At 38.9% G+C, this 20,525-nt stretch overlaps 2 protein-coding genes across 4 annotated transcripts; both read right to left on the bottom strand.

Annotated features, from left to right (window-relative positions):
• Positions 1 to 1,211: 1,211 nt before the first annotated feature.
• On the bottom strand, positions 1,212 to 3,317 carry si:ch211-81a5.8 (uncharacterized protein LOC560648 homolog). The gene is made up of 4 exons (XM_060864883.1): positions 3,264 to 3,317; positions 2,765 to 3,151; positions 1,538 to 1,625; positions 1,212 to 1,430 (listed from the first exon to the last, which is right to left on the bottom strand). Exons 2-4 carry the CDS (start codon positions 2,932 to 2,934, stop codon positions 1,275 to 1,277), a joined length of 414 nt encoding a protein of 137 aa, XP_060720866.1. The 5' UTR covers positions 2,935 to 3,151; positions 3,264 to 3,317; the 3' UTR covers positions 1,212 to 1,274.
• Positions 3,318 to 5,632: 2,315 nt separating this feature from the next.
• Positions 5,633 to 19,113, bottom strand: clk2a (CDC-like kinase 2a). 3 transcript variants are annotated; one of them, XM_060865826.1, is made up of 14 exons: positions 18,937 to 19,113; positions 14,333 to 14,520; positions 13,824 to 14,064; positions 12,753 to 12,846; positions 11,842 to 11,908; positions 11,288 to 11,404; positions 10,186 to 10,352; positions 9,987 to 10,081; positions 9,765 to 9,894; positions 8,208 to 8,290; positions 7,796 to 7,875; positions 7,274 to 7,364; positions 6,667 to 6,854; positions 5,633 to 6,523 (listed from the first exon to the last, which is right to left on the bottom strand). In XM_060865826.1, exons 2-14 carry the CDS (start codon positions 14,518 to 14,520, stop codon positions 6,511 to 6,513), a joined length of 1,554 nt encoding a protein of 517 aa, XP_060721809.1. In that variant the 5' UTR covers positions 18,937 to 19,113; the 3' UTR covers positions 5,633 to 6,510. The 3 variants fall into 3 exon arrangements, with proteins under 3 accessions (XP_060721809.1, XP_060721810.1, XP_060721811.1); XM_060865827.1 differs by having other exon boundaries at positions 12,753 to 12,843; XM_060865828.1 differs by lacking the exons at positions 12,753 to 12,846; positions 14,333 to 14,520; positions 18,937 to 19,113 and having other exon boundaries at positions 13,824 to 13,964.
• Between the last annotated feature and the right edge of the window lie 1,412 nt (positions 19,114 to 20,525).

Raw genomic sequence — 20,525 nt, 5'->3', positions numbered from 1 at the left:
AGTGTCTTCACTAATGAGCAGATGATGACTCAGTATACATTGCGTGTGCAGAAATTGTTATAGAAGATTATTATTATAAAAAAAAGAGTGAATTTATTGAGTGTTGGATCGTCAATAAACTTTAATTAAAAAGTGTTCTGGGACACTGGGAAAGTGTCTTGCAGCAGTTGCTTTTACTGCTGCTGGAAACATCTCGCAGGTTTTGTTCGCCCTCTAGTGGACAATCTGGAGCACAACAACTGAGCACTGCAGAAGTCCAACAGTGCCTCAACTACAGCATCAAAACCACCTGCCTAATATTGTGTAGGATATCTTCTGCTATCATACCAACTCTGATCTCTCAAGGCCTGGTTGGTTTTCAAAGACTAAGTTGCTCAATAATGTTTTAAGTTGCATGATCACTGCTGAAACATCAAGACCTTGTAGATTTTTGGTTCACGTTCAGAGGCATGAGCCTGCATTTTTTCCTCGTTCTTTCTCCATTTTCTCTTTTATCAGATAATCATTTATTTGTTTGCAAATATAAAAAGCATTTTTTGTATTTGAATGTGCCAATTTCAGTCATTTAATCTTCACAGCCTCTTGATGAAAAAATTATTTTGAGTAAAAATAGTCCAATAAAATGATAGAAATCATAATCAAACATTAGCAAAAGTCACATATTAAATGTGACTTTATTTGTCACAATAACATTACAGCCCAAAGAAATTCTTCATGCAAGCATGTTAGAAAGTTGGGGTCAGAGCACAGGGTAAGCCATTATACACAGCCCTGGAGCAGAGAGGGTTAAGGGCCTTACTCAAGGGCCCAACAGTGGCATCATAGTGGTGCTGGGGCTTGAACCCCAAACTTCTGATCATAAACCCAGAGCCTTAAATATTGAGCCTCCAACACCCCGATAACACCAGCAGAATTTTACAGATTTCCGTAACTTATATTATTCCTTCTGTTCTATTGATGTGTTTACCTGTAGTTTGACGTTGACATCATCATCATCAGGCTATATCCTAGATATTAGTATGTGGAAAAAGTTGAGATAATGATCTCTATTTTCTGAGGAACTGTAAATATAAATGTTTCTTAAACAAACTTTATGCAAGCAGATCTCACCACTCCCATTTATTTATTTATGATTTGACAGACTCTTATAAGACAATATATATGATTTAGAATAATTAATAATCTAAGCTTCAACCACAAGGAAACCCTTATGTTGCTGTAACAGGTGCAGGATATGTGCACATAATGGATGCAGATTATTTTGTGCTTCTTTATTACATGACTTTACACTGCTCTGCACTCGCTGCTGTAGGTTTAAAGGACCGGACACTGTTGTCTATATTCAGACTTAAACCCCGGAAGGCACCAAAAAGAGAGTCATCTTTCTTTGAAGAGGCTTTGGTTTTTAAGTGCTTCCTGTCCTGGGGTGCCTGAAAAGCACAAACAGGAAAAAAGGCTCTCATCTATTACTTTAATTTACACATTATTCTCAAAATCAGCACATTGAGGACCAGGAATTCAGGGACCACACACTTACCTTTGTGTAATGGTGTGGGTTCCTGTAGTGAACCTTCAGAACTGTTCTCTCTACTTTCTTCTGAGCTAATATGCCTTGTCTCAGTTTCCTGTATGAATATAACATCATTATGAATATATTAAAGAGTTGATGGCTTCTTGAAATGTTATTCGAGTTACAGATATAAAATTAAAAAATGATAAAACAATAAAACATCATCAAATTCAAACGTGCAAGTGAGTTGTAAATGTAAATCCAAACAGAAGATCAGCTTGAATTTAGAGTTAATCAAGGTCGAATACTCAAACAACGAACGTTAGGTGGAAAAAGCAAACTTGTAATCACATCTTTGTCATCGACTGGTTATGCAAAAAACGTAAAAAGCTTTCTATAAAGCACAAGTTAAGAGACTTTCACACATACAGGGACTCATAGTGATGAAGCAACCAATTATTTTTAATCAAAGCTGCAGACACGAGCAACATCAACGATTGGTGCGAGATGTGGGCGTGTCCAATAAAAACGGTGCAGATAAACACTGCTGAATTTTATTTATTTTTTTTATTTGCGTGTATTTAATGTTTAAAGTTTATCATTTCTTACTAGCCTTTTTTAAAGCTTAATAAAAATAATAATAAATTATGATCAGCTCTCATGGGATTAGTTATTTAGGCAAGTAATTTATGTGCAGCCCAGGAATAGGAAATATGACCATAAACCAATTTCAGTCATGTGCGAGGTCTGACTACACTGTGCTCAGCAGTGAGACAGGGAACATACGAACATATGGACTCTTACAGTGCCTCCAGATTGCTGTAGCAGGTGGGGAAGAGCTTTAATGTGGGTCTGTACTAGAAAGGAGCAAGGAGGAGGGGGATGAGTTAGAAGGGTAATGACTAGCAGGGTGAACTACACCTGAGTGCTACTGTCACATGTATATTCATGTCAATCTCTCTCTCTACATGAGAGTAAAGCAGTGACAAGATGGGGGAAAAAAGGGGGATGTGGTAGCTCAGTGGTTGAGGCGTTGGACCACTGCTCAGAAGGTCATGAGTTCAAATTTCAGGTCCACCAATCTGCCACTCCTGGGCCCCTGAGCAAGGCCCTTACCCCTAAATTGCTCAGCTCTATATAAGGGTGCTAGCCACATGCAGTACACTTCAGTGACACATTTGTATTTTTTTGCTGCTTCTTGTAAGAAGCATTTACACCTTTGTGCGCATACAACATTTATTTGATTTGACTTGCCTTTCTCGCTGTAGCTCTGCTTGGTAGGCTCTGATCCAGGACGAGTCATAAGTGATGTGGGAGTAACAGCAGGGTGCACTTTTCCTCCTAACAGCCTTCCCCTTTTTACCAGCTTCATCCTTCACCCCTGATATGCAGCCAGCTAGAGATTTCTTTACTATGGCATCCATATTTCAATTCAAATTCGCTGTTACAGAGTGCAGCTGAAAAGTATTTGCTTCTCTGCTTCTCGGTCTTCCTCAAGATTCAACACTGCCAGTGATTTTCTGACTCTTGTCCATGCAAATTGCATTCACCTCATTTAATATGTGAAAATAAAGAAATATTTTCCAGATCCTTTTGTTTTTCTTATTTTTAAGTGATGATGAGCCAAAGAAAAATGTACACCTTGGTGGACAATAAAGACATACAATACAATACTATATATCAACATTAGAACAGGTCTCTAGAATTTACAGTAAAACTCAAAGAGAAAAAATCAAGACACACATTTACATACCTTATACTTATATCAGCATTCACATCTGATCCGTGCTGCTTTCTGCCTCACAAGGCTGTGCTACTTCAAGAGTCTTAAATGCTACACTTTTTTTTAACGCCGCTGACTAATTCCACAACAACATAATGCTCTGTAATCTCATTAGGAACAGCCAGGAACCGTAAACACGTGAGGTCTGAAAGAGGTTAAAGTCTAGAGGGTTTAGTTCTGAACAAATCGCTGTGTTTCTCACACCAAATAATTCATCTACAGTCCTCGATAAGGCCAAAGCACCAAAACTGTCGATCTTTAACATTTCAGAATGAGAGATTAAGGAGTGAAATCTCTCCTGTAAACAGATGGAGTACAGAGAATGAAGACATAGAAAGGAAGGTGACAGATACTGAGATGTACGTCAGAGTGTCACACAAGGGGAATGAAAACCAATCAGCGCTCCGACCGACTGCCTGTAATTTATTCTTAAATGCCACATCGTTAACTGAAAATATGTTGGAAAGTAATAACACAACTTTTTAGGTTGTTGTGATGAGTGCTAATTTGGAAAATGTGTTTTGTAGCTAAAACGCAACAGATTAAGAATTATTGGTCAGGATATCTGTCACTAAACTTTACCTAATGTTCTCTAGAGGGTCATAAGCTAGTACCCTTAGGGGTAAGATGGTTTGAACAGGTTATTAAGCATGTTGTAGCTTAGAGGTTAAGACTTTGGTCTTTTACTAATTGGAAGGTAGTGAGTTTAAAATCTCAGAATCTTCAAGCTGCCACTAAACAGGCCCTTTATAATAAAATATTTGGCAAACGTAAACGTCACATTTCTCTGGAAGTGATGAGTCAGCTGATCGGTCTCTCTCATCTGTGCAGCTTCTGCTAACTTGGTACAGGCATTAAGGTGGTGTTGTGAAGTTAAAACCACGTCACCGCATTCCAGGTGGCGTCTGGATTAAGCTACCTGCAGCTTAATGGATCAGTCTGAAAAGGTCATCGAACATCAAGTTTTAAAATATCCATTGATATTTGTCAGGAAATATTCTACTTAATTTGTTTGTATAGCACATTTAACAACAGACATTGTCTGAAAGAAGCTTTACACAAGCATAGAAACTATTTCTCTCTAACATCCATGACTAATGATCAAGCCTGAGGTGACGGTGACGAGGAAAAACTCTCTGAGATGATATGAGGAAGAAACCTTGAGAGGAACCAGACTCAGAAGTGAACCCTTTCCTCATTTGGGTGACACTGAACAGGAAATAATGTAAAAAAATAATATAAATGTAAATAATGTCATTTCTACAACAGATTGTAGTCCAGTGGAATTGTGTAACCAAGATGAACCGACAGGTCATATTACATATCGATGCATCCAAAGTCACATTTAGGAGTCAGAGCAGCTGAAGGAAAATATCAGATCAGTGTATCTAGTGTTGACCTTCTTTCCTCACATTTATGAGAGGTTTAAGTTCTGATCAAGTTTGGGACTGACTTTATTTCTGGCTTTTTGGTGGATGGAAACAATTCAGAGAACATGGAGAAAACCCATCAAACAAAGAGAGACCACGATAAACAATCCACAGTATTGAACTGAGGACACTGGAGCTGTGAGACAAAGCTACCTCCTATACCATAGTGTCCTTAAACAATAATTATGGCTTTTCACCCAGAGTGATCATATACTCTGGGTAAAAAGGATCCTGGGTTATCTTGTTTAACTTTTCACACTTTACTAGGGTTAACAATTAATCCTGGATCTTCATGATGTGATGTTTCACACTTCATATTCCTTAACGCTCTTATTTGCAGCATCAACAGCCGTGTTTTGATAAATACGGCACATCGACATTTGGCCTTTTTAGTTTGTTGCCTAGTTGACAAGTGGCCTTCATTGATATCCAGCTTCCACAATTTTTTTTAGTCTATTCATTAACACTCCGTCCAGTTTAGCCTGGACGTTACTGTGCCCAAGATTAGAATCAGGCTTTAGACGACAAACAGGGGTGAGGTACAATATAAAAAATGCCCGATGTTTTTTATTAGTTCAGTAAATGCTTATTTTACTATAAGATGGTCTGCCATCTGTTATAAAACACCAAAGAAGAACAGAAAATGATCAGAGATGGTACTGTGAGGTTTCCCACGATGGCTGGGCTTCACAGGAGAAGTTATTCTCGTGCTCACCTGAAAAGTTCTCATCTCTTTAACCTACTGACAATCTGCTTGGTCTATGAACTCAATGTAAAAGATGGATATTAGTTTCATGTTCTCACCTTAATACAGAAACCATGGTTTCATACATTCTGTCATTGCTGGCTAAATAAGTAAAACAGCAGAAGCTACAAAATCAACACAAACTGAGTGAATGAGAGACAAACTCTGACAAGATGTCTGCCGTTTTCTGCCTGTGAAGCTGTGAAGACTTCAACACAAACCAGGCAGACAGACAGAGCCTTTATTCTATACAGTCATAGATACATATAGATTTGTATATACAGATATACACCTTAAGCTTCATATAAAAACACAAAACAAAAATAATGCTGATTCAAATAAATACTGTAAACCTGTGCTGGCAAGAATGACAGCGCACAAAAGATCTGTGCTTGACTACATGAACAAAAGGCTTCAATTGAAAATCCATGTATGTGTGTGTCTCACTGAAGAAAGTAAAAGATACCAATCTACATAGAACAGTAGCTTCTGTATAGCTTCTGATTGAATGAGTCTGACAGAAGGAGTTGTGTCCCTGCCAAAACATCTCTTCACCTGTTGCCTGTCCAGTAAAAATACGACTAAGTGATTTAATTCAGGCTCAGGGTTCAATTACAATGGAATCCAATGCAATCAATAACAGTTTGTTGCTTTTCATCACGTTTACATTCATGTTTTCCCAACACTTCCAAAAGAAAAAAAAAGAAAGAGGAAAAAAACACCTTGTATGGGTTTTGCTACAACAGATATGACTCAAAGGCGTTCTCTCTGTTCGAGATGGTTTTTAAAACCTCTTCCATCTACTGTGTGTCTGCAGTACTGGATCACGCTCGTTCCATCGTGTCCATGATGTGTGGAAGACTTCGTGTCTGTGTATCTTTGACATGGCATCCTATGATACACACTCTACCCACAGGCTCTGGAAATACCAAACTATTGTAACCGGCTGCATCTTAAGACAAAGTCCTGCGTCACCTTTAAATCCTTTAAAGCTGACACGGCAGTGTAACCCGACAACTCAGTCCACCTTAAAACTACTTGGTCAGAGAGGTTGCCTGAAAATAAAAAAAGGATCAGTTTCACCAGGTGAATCCCGATTGTTGTTGCACACCAACTCTGTTCATAGCCCCTCAAAAATGTGAAGAGTTTTTTTTTTTTTTGGCGCAAAAAATCTAAGGCAGGTAGAAACAAACATCACCGGCTAATGTCCCGATTGACCTCCCAGTGCTTTCCTGATGACTGGTCACTAGCAGTGATGGGACTCTGGAAGAACTGATGCCTGAGCGCTGCGGCCAGAGTAATGCGCTTTGGTGGCTCATACTCCAGCATGGCCTCGATCAGGTCGAACAGCTGGTGATGCTCCTCAGCCTCAGACAAGATGTAGCGCTGAACAAACAGAGACAGAATACATCAAAGGAGCGATAATAGCGGACAGAGAAGCAGCTATTTGGACTTAACCCCCACCCCCTATCGATGACCACACCACAACCTTGAACCTTGGACTGAACACAAAACCATTAAACCAACAAGTCATGAATTTGAGAAAACCAGCTCCACCTCCTTGAAAGTAATTAAAACATGGCCACCGCATATCATGTTTTTGATCATCGTTTTTTTGTTTTATTTTTACACGAGCCTGAGTAGATGGGTGCCAAAATTGTTTATTTTGCAAAAGTAAGTTGTACATATCATGGGTCAGAAAATCATCTCATTGACACTAACTTGCACGTTGGTCTGTACAAAGACAATAGATCATAAACATGTGCTTGTAACTCTAATAATAATAAATAAATGCAGTGTCTCACTCGCAAGGGCTTGCAGTTCTCCCGAACATATCTTCCTGCTGAGGAGTTTTCGTCCCAGTCGAGACGCCCGCGGTAAAAGTACTTCTGCTTTCTGTTGGGATGAGAAATCCAGGTCCAATTCTTCTGACATTCTGACAAAACCTCATTAATCAGTGTAAGATGTGTCGGACAGAGTTTTCTAAAGTAAGGGGTGATCGAGGGTTGCTCGGTTTACAAAAACGTGGTCACGAGAGAAAGTCAGAATCTCCCCCTTTGTTCCGTTCATTTATTTAACGAAGCACTTTTAAAGTGACTGCGAGTAGCATGTAATCGAGCCATATTTAAATAATGAGTGTGAACAAGAGAAACAGACACCTGTCCATCTGCCCTGTCGCTTTTAAACCTACAGAAGGTTTAGCATTTTGTAGAAGTCTTCGGTCAAACTAACTTGGGAAATAGTAAAAGTCCGATGTATATGAAGCATGCACTTGTTCATTGGTCAAATGTGTGTAAGTGTGTATGCGCATGCTGGTGGTGTTTTACCTAGTTTTTCTGATCATCCTGGAAGGGACAGGACCCAATATTCTCTCCATCATGGCTAAGTGCTCTCTGTTATCATGAGTCTGGAGAACAAAAAGAAAAAAAAGAAAGGGAAAAAAAAAAAAAAAAAAGAGACGATGGCATCAGTAAGAGGAGAACCTCTTAATGTCTCCGGTGTTAAATACGATCAGACTTTGTACTGATTGCTGTTATTAGATTAGGGAAATGAAACTAAAATGTATAAATGTATAAAATGCTTGTATAGCATGAAGAGTTAAAAACAAAAAAAAAGGATCTGTAAAGGCAACAGAGAAAAATGAAACGAAAAAAAAAAACAGCAACAGCAGCGATAGTTGCCTTAGTATGCAGGCCGCACGGCAAGAAAGAAAAGAATAAAAGAAAACCAGCAGCATACCTGAAAAAGTGTGAAGCCAAGGTAATACTCGAAGAGGATGCAGCCTATACTCCACACGTCACAAGGCTGGCTCCAACCCAGTTCTGAACACATTCACAAATACACTAAACACACACTCCTTATGTGACTTTACATACTAACAACAAGTCTATTTATAACAAATGCATTTAAATAGGAGTAAATAAATTCACTATTTAAGCACAAGCTTGGGAAGACAGGAATCTCTAAGGTTCCAGTTATAGCTGTCATCATCATCATCATCATCATCAGGAAGGACGATTTAAACGGAAAGTCTATTGTGTGTGTCCTATATAAACCCTACTAACCTATAAAGCAGTTAAACAGCTTTCACTGGCGCAGCTTAGCTTCCTTTTCCTTGACTGCAGGAATGCATTCGTTAGCAAAACATTGAGAAAACGAAACGTTGCTCATCGGGTTGACTTTGTTATACAAAAATTCGATAATTATCTCCTCAGTTACAGCTGATAACTGACTTCAGATATGAAATACCTTGTTGATGGTTAATTTAAAAAAAAAAAAACACTGCCCACTGCCCTTTCCTTTCCTCCCTCAGCAGCCACAGAAAATATCGTTGTCAAACAGATAACCAGACTTTCGTATAAGGGGCTTTTTACACCTGGTCACTTCATGCGTTTTCTGTGATCAGATAGCTATCCGATCGTAAAAAGACCAGGTCTAAATGCCCTCTGAAACGTTTCCAAGACGGATATAAATCCGATCGTTCAAACCACTTCAGGAAATTTCAGCATTTCAGATGAAACTGTACAGGTGTAAATGAATGTGGTTGTTCAAGCCACATACGTCAGCGCTAAACTCCTCCCAAACGGAAGTATGTCACTCGCAAGTGATCTTTCACCCAGGTGTCTCGTTGGGTCTTAAAATGCACTGCTGCCGCCAGCGAAAATGCAGCACACAGTAAATGCTGTTTTTTGTAGCATAACCGTCGTAACACGTTTTTTCGTCTTCTTTTTGATTGCATTCTGAAAACCGCATACACCAAAGTATGTTCCATTTCAATTACCCTGGAAATGAGGTCAAAAATAATTGCGTTTTGGGCGGGAGTAGAAAGATCGGTTTGTTATCCGAGTCGCAAAGACGCATTTATGTGGCCTAATGTAAATGGAACAGTTTTAACAAATCAGATAGCTATCGGATGAGAGAAAACACATGAAGTGACCAGGTGTAAAAAGGCCCTAAGACAACTGCATACTTTACACAATCTCACAACCCAAATAAAGAAGAAATCACTAGTATACAAAACTCTTGATTTTGCAGAAACCATCACTTTTCAAACAGCACAAACTCCTGTTAGAAAAACTCTGGTAAAAAAAAATCTTAATCATATTTAATAAATTCACATTTATTCAAGCCTTTTTTGATGCATTAAATTTATTAAATAAAAAGCTGAAACTTCCTATCACATACATAATCACATACCTCCCATTACCTTGTGTATGTTACTGATACCTGATAAAATATTAAAATGGAACGGTGGTCATGAATTATAAATCTTGAATAATAAGGCTTCACACTTACCAAGAATAACCTCAGGTGCGCGGTAATGCCTGGTGGAGACGATCGTGCTGTGGTGTTCATGGTCGAACGTAGCGCTGCCGAAATCTACAACCCTTACTGCGGCGCTCTTCACCGTACGCTCTTCTCTCTTCTGAATGAGAAAGCAAGACGCACCAAAATAAACGGTTCATTCTAAGGGACATGATTTAAGAAAAAATAGGAGAGAAACATTCATACGCCCACCTTCTCTACATTGTAGTTCAGGGAGAAGTCCGAGTTCACGAAGAGAATGTTCTCTGGTTTCAGATCTGTGTGGGTCAGCTTGTTATCATGCAGAACTGTAAATAAGAATCGAGGACAATACCGCGTTTGTACCAATAAATCTTGTACGAGTGCTTCCGTTAAACGAGCTTTGAGGTTTTATTTTTGTTGATGTACTCACACTTGACGGCTAGGCAGAGCTGGTAGGCCATGTGTCGCACCTGGGTGATGGAATAAGGCAGGTAATTGTTCTCCTTCAGGAAGTCAAAGGTGCTGAGCGCTAGCAGCTCAAAGCTAAGACACATGTGACCATGATAGTCGAACCAGTCAAACATCTGTACACACAGACTGCAAAGAAATGATAACAGGAGAAAGAAAATAAGTGTTTATGTAGGTCAGGCAGGATAACAAGAATTCTGAGTTCCCTTTAATTCTCTGACTATACAAAATAATCTAGTAGATTTACCTTCCCGTCGGCATGATGCTGGTTTACAAAATGATCACAAGCTCCTGTTCGGTTTGATTGTATTTATTTTACACGTTAAGATTAATAATTAAAGACAGATTCTGTGTGCTAATATTTTGCATCGTTCCTGAGAGTTGCAATTCCGTTTATTATGTAATATTTATTTTCACGATTCTCACCTGAATCGGCACAAGAATCGGCAGACAAATTGAAGAAACTAGTGCAGTGTGTCAAACTGAATAACTCTCCTCAGTTCCAGGACATTATTACTACCAGTAAAAGGTGTTGAGAGGTCGCTCATTTTAAATCCATTCACCTTCAGAAGTAACAAATGTTATGGACCAGCCTTCTGGATTTCGAGATAAGTAAAGACTTTTTTGTATTGAGATGCAAAAATTCATTCATGACAACAATTTACAGGGTGTTTTAAGGCTAATTTTGACATCTAGTGAACATCAGTTTTAAAGCTTCTATATCTAGTCTACAGAAACTTTGCATGTGTGTGCGTGTGTGCTCGTGTGTGTGCACGTGTGTGTGCGCACATGTGTGCGTGTGTGTGAGTGAGAGAACAATGCTGTGAGCTAAAAACCAAACTGAGATGCTTCATTATCAAGATGCTAAATGTATAAATGTTAGAATAGTCATTAGTATATTACAAATCTGGAAGCTTAAAAAAATCTAATTAAAAAAATAAATAAATACATAAAAAGTGAAGTCCTTCATAATGTCTATTTGGTTAAAAAAAATGCTAAATAAAAATTTGGATTTAGTGTCACATTTGTACAGTAAATGTAAGTTTGCCTCAAAGTTCACTCACTTTTTATTATCAGGGTCTCGTTCGTTGATCCTCTCCAAGACGTTGATCTCCAGCCGCGCAGCCTCCTTGTACTTCTCAACGTTTTTAATGATTTTCAGAGCCACATGAGCTCCACCTCTGAAATAAAAAATAAATGTTATGAGTAAAAATAAAAAACACAGAAGATTAAGATAAGTTTAAACTAAAATATGTAAACTTTTGTTTTTGCTCAGGTTAAAAAAAAAAAAAGATTTCTCTATTGTTGAAATGTACAGGAAGGGAAAAGTATGAAAGTCAGCTAAACTTTAGTGCAAGACGAACTACACTCCAGGTGAAACATTTTACATGCCTGTTGATTCTTGGCAGCACCAAATAACAGACTGCTTTATTATGTAAATTGTATTAAAACCTGTCACCGTTACTACTGTGAACCTTCTCTATTTATAAAAAAAATAGAATTTCTTTAAAATAGTTAAGTTACATAACAATTGAACTTAATTTCAATTGTTAAAGTAACATAAGTTCCTCTAACAATTTCCTAACAAGCTTTTGAACTTGTTAAATGAAAGGCCTACCTGCGATGGTCGATGCACTCCATCACCCTTCCAAACGTGCCTTCGCCCAAAGTGCCAACAATTTCATCTGAGAGGGAGACAGGGATGGGGGGAAAGGAAGAGAGAGAGAAAAAAAAAAGACAAAAAAAAAAAGCAAAGAAACAAATAATATTAACAAAAAGGAAAACAGGCAAGAGAACCAAAAAGGCAGGCGATAAATGCTCTAACATCTCTGCATTGCCCCCATCTCACCGCCCCAACCCTCCCAGACCCCGCCCCCCAACCCGTTAGCCATTAAAAATGAACCTAAAGTGCACAACCAATTTGCACACCGTCGGGCCAACAAAGCGAACAAACAAACTTGGGTAATTATTCAACCCTGGAAATATTTTAGAAACTAATGAAGTAAAACAATGACGACATCCCCCTGATGAGGAATCACTGAATTTGCTGGAAAAATGGATTAAAAAAAAAATCAAACAAACAAACAAAAGCAAACAAACAAGGAGCCGCCCGATCCCACCCCGAACTAAATGACAGAAACGAGATCTAAACGAGACTAACGCATAGGGAGCAAAATTAACGCTTAGTAGTATGTTATCCTAATGAAAAAAAGACCCCGAGATGACTATAATACGCCAAGACGATAAAAGAAGAGGATATCAAAAGCTGTAAAAGCTTTTTAAACATCCCTGTAAAGCACCTGGGACACCACTAAGGCCAAAACAAGAAAGGCTAAAAGATCTGAAATATTCTATGTGTATGAAAGTTAAGATACCGATCTATAACATTCTGGTCTGTTCTAACAATCGATATCATCATCATGACCTCTGGCCCTGGCGTGTGAGTGTGTATGCTCTGTGCTGCTACTGATAGGGAGAAAGGTTACGATATAAGAGTAGAGGAGTAGTAGTAGTAGTGGCAGTGTGTACATCTCTCTTGCAGGACGTCGCCACTCCGACAGATCAGGTGACCCTCCTCGTCGTCCCTCACACATAACGGCCGCGTCCCGCTGGCACTCCGCTGCTTTTCAGCCCCACCAGCCAGGGTCACAGGTCACGGCACAACCGGCAAAGCAGGAGGGGGTAAGCCGAGAGGGCAGGGTGGAAGGGGCAGCCGTAGCCACGGCGATGGAGAGGAGCAGTGATGGTGGTGGTTGTGTACGTAGGTTTGGTGATCATGGAGTGGTTCGAATGACACCACGTGAGAAGATATATAACGATAGGGATATAGTGCAAGGGAACAAGTCAAAGATCACATTTTGTCCCTTTTGTTGCTCTCTACATGAACTCCCCTCCCCTCAAACTCCTGTCTAGTGCCCTGACAAAAAACCTGCATCAAACATTTATGTATACAAGAGCAACACATAAGCAAAAGGAACTGGTAATCATCACATTATACAAGTTGATACAGAAAATCAAACTTGTTGCACTACCAGGTGAAAAAAAAAGCAAGCAGTCGATGGAGAGAAAAAAAATCTACATTCTTTTAAATCGATAATCTTTTGTCTGCTTTTTTTTTTTTTGTTCATTTTATTTCATTTTTAAAGTGAAGCTCTAAATAAAGAAAGAGAGAAAGAAAGAAAGAAACAGAGAGAAGGGGGTGTGTATAGAGAAATAATGACACAAACTTGTCATTAAAACTACACAAACAGCTTTATATAAGGTAACGACTACAAGCTAGTTACTTCCTTTACATTAGGATCATTTTCAATCCAAATTAAAAAACAAAAAACAAAAACTAATATGCACAAAAAGGTCTAACAAATCAAAAAAGGAAAAAAAACAAAACACTCACCAAGTCCTGGAGCTGTAGAGAAGAAAATGTTAAAATGAATTTTTAAAAAAAAAAAAAAAGAGAAAGAGCAAGGGGGAGAGAGGGAGAGGGGGAGAGAGAGAGAGAGAGAGAGAGAGAGAGAGAAAGAGAAAGAGAGAGAGAGAGAGAGAAAGAGAAAGAGAGAGAGAGAGGGCCTAGACGTAAGGCCTGGGCTGGGAAGTACTCACCGAGGAAGATGGGCTATAGGACCTGGTTCTACGCCGCCTTCGTTTGTGCTTACGCCTGCTGCCTTTGTGGCGTTGGTGCGTGCGGCGATAGTCATAAGTGGTGGAAGGGTCGCGTGAGTGGTAGCCGTCTGGAGACAGTCGCTCTCGCTCACGTTCTCGCTCCCGTTCGTGCTCCTGTCGCCGGTAGGGTTCGCCGTAGCGCCTGTCGTAAGGTCTCCTGTCTACTGAACGGTTGTCGTAGCTGGAAATGAAAAAGAATCAAGAACTGCTTAGCTTTCATTTTATTCAATAAAGCCAGTATTAACAAAATAAACTACATAAACCAGCATTAACAAAATGTTTAAAAAAAATAGCTGTACAATTAGTTCTTTTGCCAGGAAAGCATCTGTTCGCTATTGACATAAATCAGTGTTTTTTTAATTAGTAGAAAATAAATAAAAGCAGGTTAAATAAACCCTATAGTGTGATTTTTATTGAAGATATTCAAATCACGGTTATTTCTAGATTACCTCCTGGAGCGTCCGTACATAACCTCCTGCCTGTGTCCCCGTCCTCTCCTGTCTCGTTCGCTGCTTAAGGAGAAGGATCGCGAGCGCCGGTGTCTTGGCTTTCTCCCTCGCTCACGCTCACGATAGCGGTCCTGATAGCTGCTGCGGCTGGCCCGCTCCGACGATGCATACCGCCTAGAATGGGGCATCTGAACACACAGACACATGCAGAAGATGGTCAGCGTAATGAAGCTTAAGATAAGTTTGATTGGTTGTGATTAGTCAATGTGATATTAAACAATATTTCTGATTCAATTATGGTCTGCAGTACAAGAGGACATTCTGCACTTAACATTTAAACTTAAAGAAAAAAAAATTAAAGATTTTTTTTTTAGATTTAAACTCAATATTGTTCAGTCGAATGGACAAGAAACAAACACACTTTTTCTCTCCACTCTAGCTGCTGACCTTCTCTTTAAAAACTCTAAAGGTGCAATAGTCGATTTCTGTTCAACCAAACCAAAGTCTGAGAACAAATGTAAGTGTCTGAGAAATTCGTTTTTTAAAAAAAAAAAAAAAGTGGTGGTGTGATGGTACATCGTGAGCACTGAGGCCATCCTTAAAAATATTTTGGCTTGCAGTAACAGTAAAAAAAAAAATTTTAAAAAAAGGGGTTGGTAGGTAGGTCTATTTTTTTTTTTTTAAGTTTCAATGTAAAAAAAAAGTACAATTTTGGTGACGGTGATTACGTAGGAATGAATTTAAACAAATTAGCATATCGTGACGTCACTGACTGGGTCTTCAACCTGTGCCTTCAGGCGCATCATTGCAAACCTCATTTTGATGCAGGCTATATAGACCACTAACAAATTTGTTTGAACGGTGACCGTGAACATTTTGTTTACTGCAGCCACAGCCATCATTACCAAGTGCAAACCGTTGACTCTGACAGTGAATGAGAGTATGAGATGAAGCGAACGTGTGACATCCGTTAACCAATAGTGTAAACATAGTTGACGTCACAGGTTTTTATTTAAAAGAAAGAACGTAGCCTTCGTTTGTATGTAGGCCTAGGCAATTTATATATTTACAATACTTACTAAAATATAATTAATATTATTTTATTGCTTTTGTATTAGTTGTTTAAAGAGTAAAAAAATAAAGTCTGTCTTACCGCAAATTTACAACTGGCAAGTCGGTCGGACTTAAAGCAAAAAAAAATAATAATTGAGTCGGTCCTAAATTGACAGGGTCGGTCGGGTTACGGCAAACAAGAATATTTTTAAGGATGGCCTGAGCTTCAGAAGGATGAGTGAGAATGAGGGGAATCTAAAGCAGGAAAAAAAAAAAACATCAAACCCAATGAATTAACTAAAACACCAATCATGAAATAGCTGACTAGTTTTACTCAATGCACATGGAAAATGGAAAAAAAGAAGACACAAAATTAAATCCTGGGTTTAGCTTCATCACAAGAGTTTCCAAAAAACAAAGTAATTTGCAAAACTTGCTAAAAAACAAACTGTGTGGAGGAGCAAAGTGCAAGTAGTAATACATGGGACACACATGGAGCTCTCAAAATCCTGTAAATAGGTTTAGAAATTGAGTGAAAGAGTAAGTAAGTGAACGAGAGAGAACAAGAGGGTGATCAAGAGAACAAGCAGGAGTAAACAAAAGAGTGAACCAACTAGTGAGAGAACCAGTGAGCAAGAAAGAGAACGAGAGAGTGAGACAGAGAACCAGTGAGAGAAAGTGTAAGCGTGAGACAGAGAACAAACAAGTGAATGCGTGAGAGAAGGAACTAGTGAGAGAACGAACGAGTGAATGCGTGAGAGAACGAGTGTGCAAGACATATGGAATTCTCATAATTCTGTGCATATTCTTAAAGAGTGAGTAACAGAACGAGTGAGTGAATGAGTGAATAAACAAGTGGGGGAATGAATGGGTGAATGAGTGTTCTTAATTTGCTTTCCGTCACGTTGTAAAAATTAAATAGTACATTGGGTTCAGCTTTGACCATTGCCATATACGTGCACTTTTTCCCACGGTCACATTTCCAGCACCACACCTTTGTCAGAAAACATTTATTTACTTTGTGGTTTGTTTCATTTAATGCAGTGAGAAAACAAAAAACAAACCTAACAACAACTGGGGCAGAAGGACACATTTCACTCCGAAGCTGCGTTCACACATTAAAACATTTAATCTCTGTGTGAATGTACAATAACCCCGGTTTACAAAGCGGACCAACAGGTGTGAAAGCAGCCTCTGGATATTTTTCTGTAAATATGATGATGAAAAGAAACAGAGCGGAATAACAAAGCTGAAGCTCTGAAGGTTGATTTGACTTTGAAAAAAAAAAGAAAAAAAAGGAAAAAAAAAGACAACGTAAAGAACTTTTAAATAAATGTCACAAATACAAAAGAAGTGTAGCTGGTTTTGTATTTTGTAGCTGTTTTATCATAATAAAAAAAATTACAAATCTGACTTCATTCGGTTTGTTTTGATTGATTTTCCCCCTTTTTATCCCAACATTCTGGAGAATGCACCAAGTGAGACAGAGATTCAGAGATGAACATTTTAGTCGATGCAGTTTGTTTTATAATATACAGTCATGTGAAAAATTTAGGACTCCTCATAAAATAGAGTGTTTTTTTTTTAAATTATCTGTAAAATGTAATTTAATGAAATCCAATTTCTTGTGAGGAAAAAATAAAAATGCCTCCACAATGATTTGTACTTAAAATGGACAAAATGGCCTACAGGTGTCTCACATCAGGTGTAAATTATTAGAATATTGTTACAGAGCATTTTGAAGAAGGCTTGAAATATTTAAACCTGGTTTGCACTTAATTGTTGAAGTGAGAGGTCTCAGCATGGTGAGATCCAAAGAGCTCTCTGAGGCCTTCAGAAAGAAGATTGTTGATGATTATGAGTCTGGGATATAAAAAGATCTCAAAAAATTTGTAATCAGCCTTTCTACTGTCCAGAAATCATTTACAAGTTTAGAGGATTTAAAACATCTGCCAATATGACCAGGTCAGGACAGCCAAGCAAATTCACCCCAAGAGCAGACAGTAAGATGCTTAAAGAAGTCTCCAAAAACAATAGAATATCATCACGGGACCTACAGCAAGCTCTTGCTTCAGTTAATGTCAAAGTGCATGAATCTACAATCAGAAAAAAGACTGAACATCTGTATTTATCATGGGAGGTGTGAAGGAGGAAACCTTTGCTGTATTGAGAAATACATGAGGGTAAGAATGAAGAGAGAGACAGTGACAAAGGCCAAGACTTGTGGAATGATGTAATTTGGACAGATGAGAAATGTAATTATTTGGACACGATACCAGACGGCATGTTTGGCGTTTCAGTAAAAGAACCTCATATCAACTGTGAAACATGGAGGTGGAAGTGTTTTGGTTTGGAGATGTTTTGCTGCAGCAGGACCTGAATTCTACGTTGTATCAGAGGATGTCTGAGGCACACGTGAGACCATCTGTCAAAAAATCAAAGCTCAAGCAGAGATGAAGCAAGATGACAACGGTCTAAAACATAATAGTAAATCCATCAAAGATATGGATATGACCCACCAATCTGGGTCACTCCTGATATCTGGAGTGACCCAGTCAAAGCTAAGATCTAAATCCTATTGAGATCCTGTGTGGTGATGTGAAACATACTGTGGATGTAAGAAACCCCTCAAACATCACACAGCTGAAAGAATTGTGCACTGAAGAAAGGTGGACGTTGATGTCAGAAACTCTTAGATGGTTACAAGAAACGTCTGATTTCAGCCAAAGCAAAGGAGGAAACACTGACTATTAGGGCACAGGGTGTGAAAACCTTTTCCTCAGATCAAATACTCATCGTTGTTGATTAACAAGTAAGTGATTTTTCTACAGGATCAGAAATCGACATGTTGACATTTCTTAACAAACGACTGAATGTATAATGGGGTGTCCTAATTTTTTCACACGGAAAAATTATATATAGATAGATAGATAGATAGAATAGAGAGAGAGAGAGAGAGAGAGAGAGAGAGAGAGAGAGAGAGAGAAATAGAAATAAAAATCGTCACGATTATGGCTAGTTTTTTATTTATTTTTTAAAAGTAAGATATATAATGAAATGTTCGCACCTGAAAAAGCTTCTATATGACATTTACACGTAAGATAATTCTGTTTTTTTTTTGGTTCCCAGGCATTTATCTTTCCTCAGCAGCTCTTAAAAGGCTTCGTGTTCACAAGTGTAACTTGAACTAGCTAACTTGCTAACGCTATTAGCTAACTTGCTAACGTTAGCTCGGTATTAAAAACAACTTTTCTCAACTCAGACTTTTTAACAAAACAATTCTAGTTCGCTAAAAAACACCCACCGACCCTGTAATCGAGGTCAATTCATAAAATAATAATACTGATGATACCAAGCACCAAACAAACATTTTGAAGCTAGCTGTTTTGCTAATGTTGCTAGCTTAGGTACCCGCCCGTGTAGATACATATTTAATCTCATATCGAGCCGCCATGTTGATCGGGTTAGCATGAATATGCTAAGCTAAGCTAGGCTAGCTAGGCACTCGAGAGAGAAAAAACGTTTTAACGTGAGACTAAAAGTTGTGTTACCGTTTTAGCAGCGAGGCCTGTGCGTTTATCCCAAAGAAAATCCGTGTTGGCGCTCAAACTCTGGATTTCTCTCTTTGCTGAATTTTGGACGACTAGCAAAAATAATAAAAGCTGAAACCGCGATTCAACAACAGCGACACTGAGGAGGTTGTGTCCCAAATCACACACAGAGGAATGCGCCCTAGTGGACATGTAGTGCAACTACGCAGGCTGTGGGCCTAGCTTCATTAACCATTATAACCTTCAGTACTGTAATTGATCAAACTCTGTGCACACATATGAGGTATGAGCTTTAAACCACACCATGGACGTTAATACACACTTGGTCCATTTCTACAAGAGATTCTTTTGGAGAGAATTTGTGCCCATATAGTATTAGTGAGGTCAGGCGCTGATGTCGGTAAGGTCTGATGGTTCAAAGGTGTTCAGAGATCCGAGGTCTGATCAGGATGCTCGACCGTTTCCAATCTAAATGCCGTGTATTTTTACGGGGCTTGCTTTGTGCACAGGTAAAAAAAAAGATCTTCTATAAAATGTCTCTCAGGCAGATGTCTAATCTTAACACAACTCTATAGCCCCAGACCCTTTAACCCTCCTCCACCACAATTAACTCAAGTCAAGTCAAGAATCAAGGCCATCATCTCCTACCGACGACGAGTTACTATGGAGTACGTTAGCATCCTGTCATCCATCCAGACCATAAAGTGTGATTCCTCGCACCAGAGAACTGCTCCAGAGAACTGCTCCAGAGTCCAGTCACACCAGTCTAGCTCGCACTTGGAAGAGCGTTTAGTGATTTTAGGCTTGAAAATCACTCGGAGCAGTGGGCATCCATTTATGCTGCGGTACCCGGGGAGCAGTTGGGGGGGTGCTGAAGGGCACCTCAGTTGTGGTGTTGCCGGCCTGAGACTCGAACCCAAAACCTTAGGGTTAGGAGTCAAACTCCTAAAAAACTTGCTTGTGTCAAGCTCTTCTTCAGTACGACCCTTTCTCCTTTCAGTGTGTGTTTATTGTTTATGTATGACGTGGCAATGTGCTTTATTTTCTGCACCTGTATCATCTGAACACCTTCATTAGATTCTGACAGTTGTCGGAACTTAGAGCCCGTCTCCAAGTCGACATATCGCAGGGTGATTTGTACTTATATACTTTATAATACTTTTATACTTTATAATTTTTAATTAAACTTACTTTACTGATAGCACTAACATTAATACAAATAAAACAATGAGAAAGCTCCTCAGACCTGGATGAGAATGAGCAAACTTCTTTATTGTGGTCAATCAGCCAACAATTCTCGAGTATTAAAAAAAAAGTAACAAAGTAACAAATGAAAAACCCAAAAAGAGCATCTTCATGAAGAGCATCTGCATGCAATCAAAAACAAAACTCTCAAGACGTTCTTGCAAAGTAGAGTTTTTCCGCAGCCCCCAATATAAATCTCCTCAATATATACCCTGGCGCTTCTAGGTGCCTCCTCTTTGGTTCCCATCCTCTCAGGCAAGTTCCCAGTCCCACGGTGGAGTTCCACCTGGTGTTCTTCCTCATATCACCTTATTTACCAGAATTACCTCCTGTTTTCTAAAAAA

Source organism: Tachysurus vachellii, chromosome 3 (assembly GCF_030014155.1).
Source record: "Tachysurus vachellii isolate PV-2020 chromosome 3, HZAU_Pvac_v1, whole genome shotgun sequence".
Lineage (NCBI taxonomy): Eukaryota > Metazoa > Chordata > Actinopteri > Siluriformes > Bagridae > Tachysurus > Tachysurus vachellii.
This window is presented reverse-complemented; position numbering and strand designations above follow the sequence as displayed.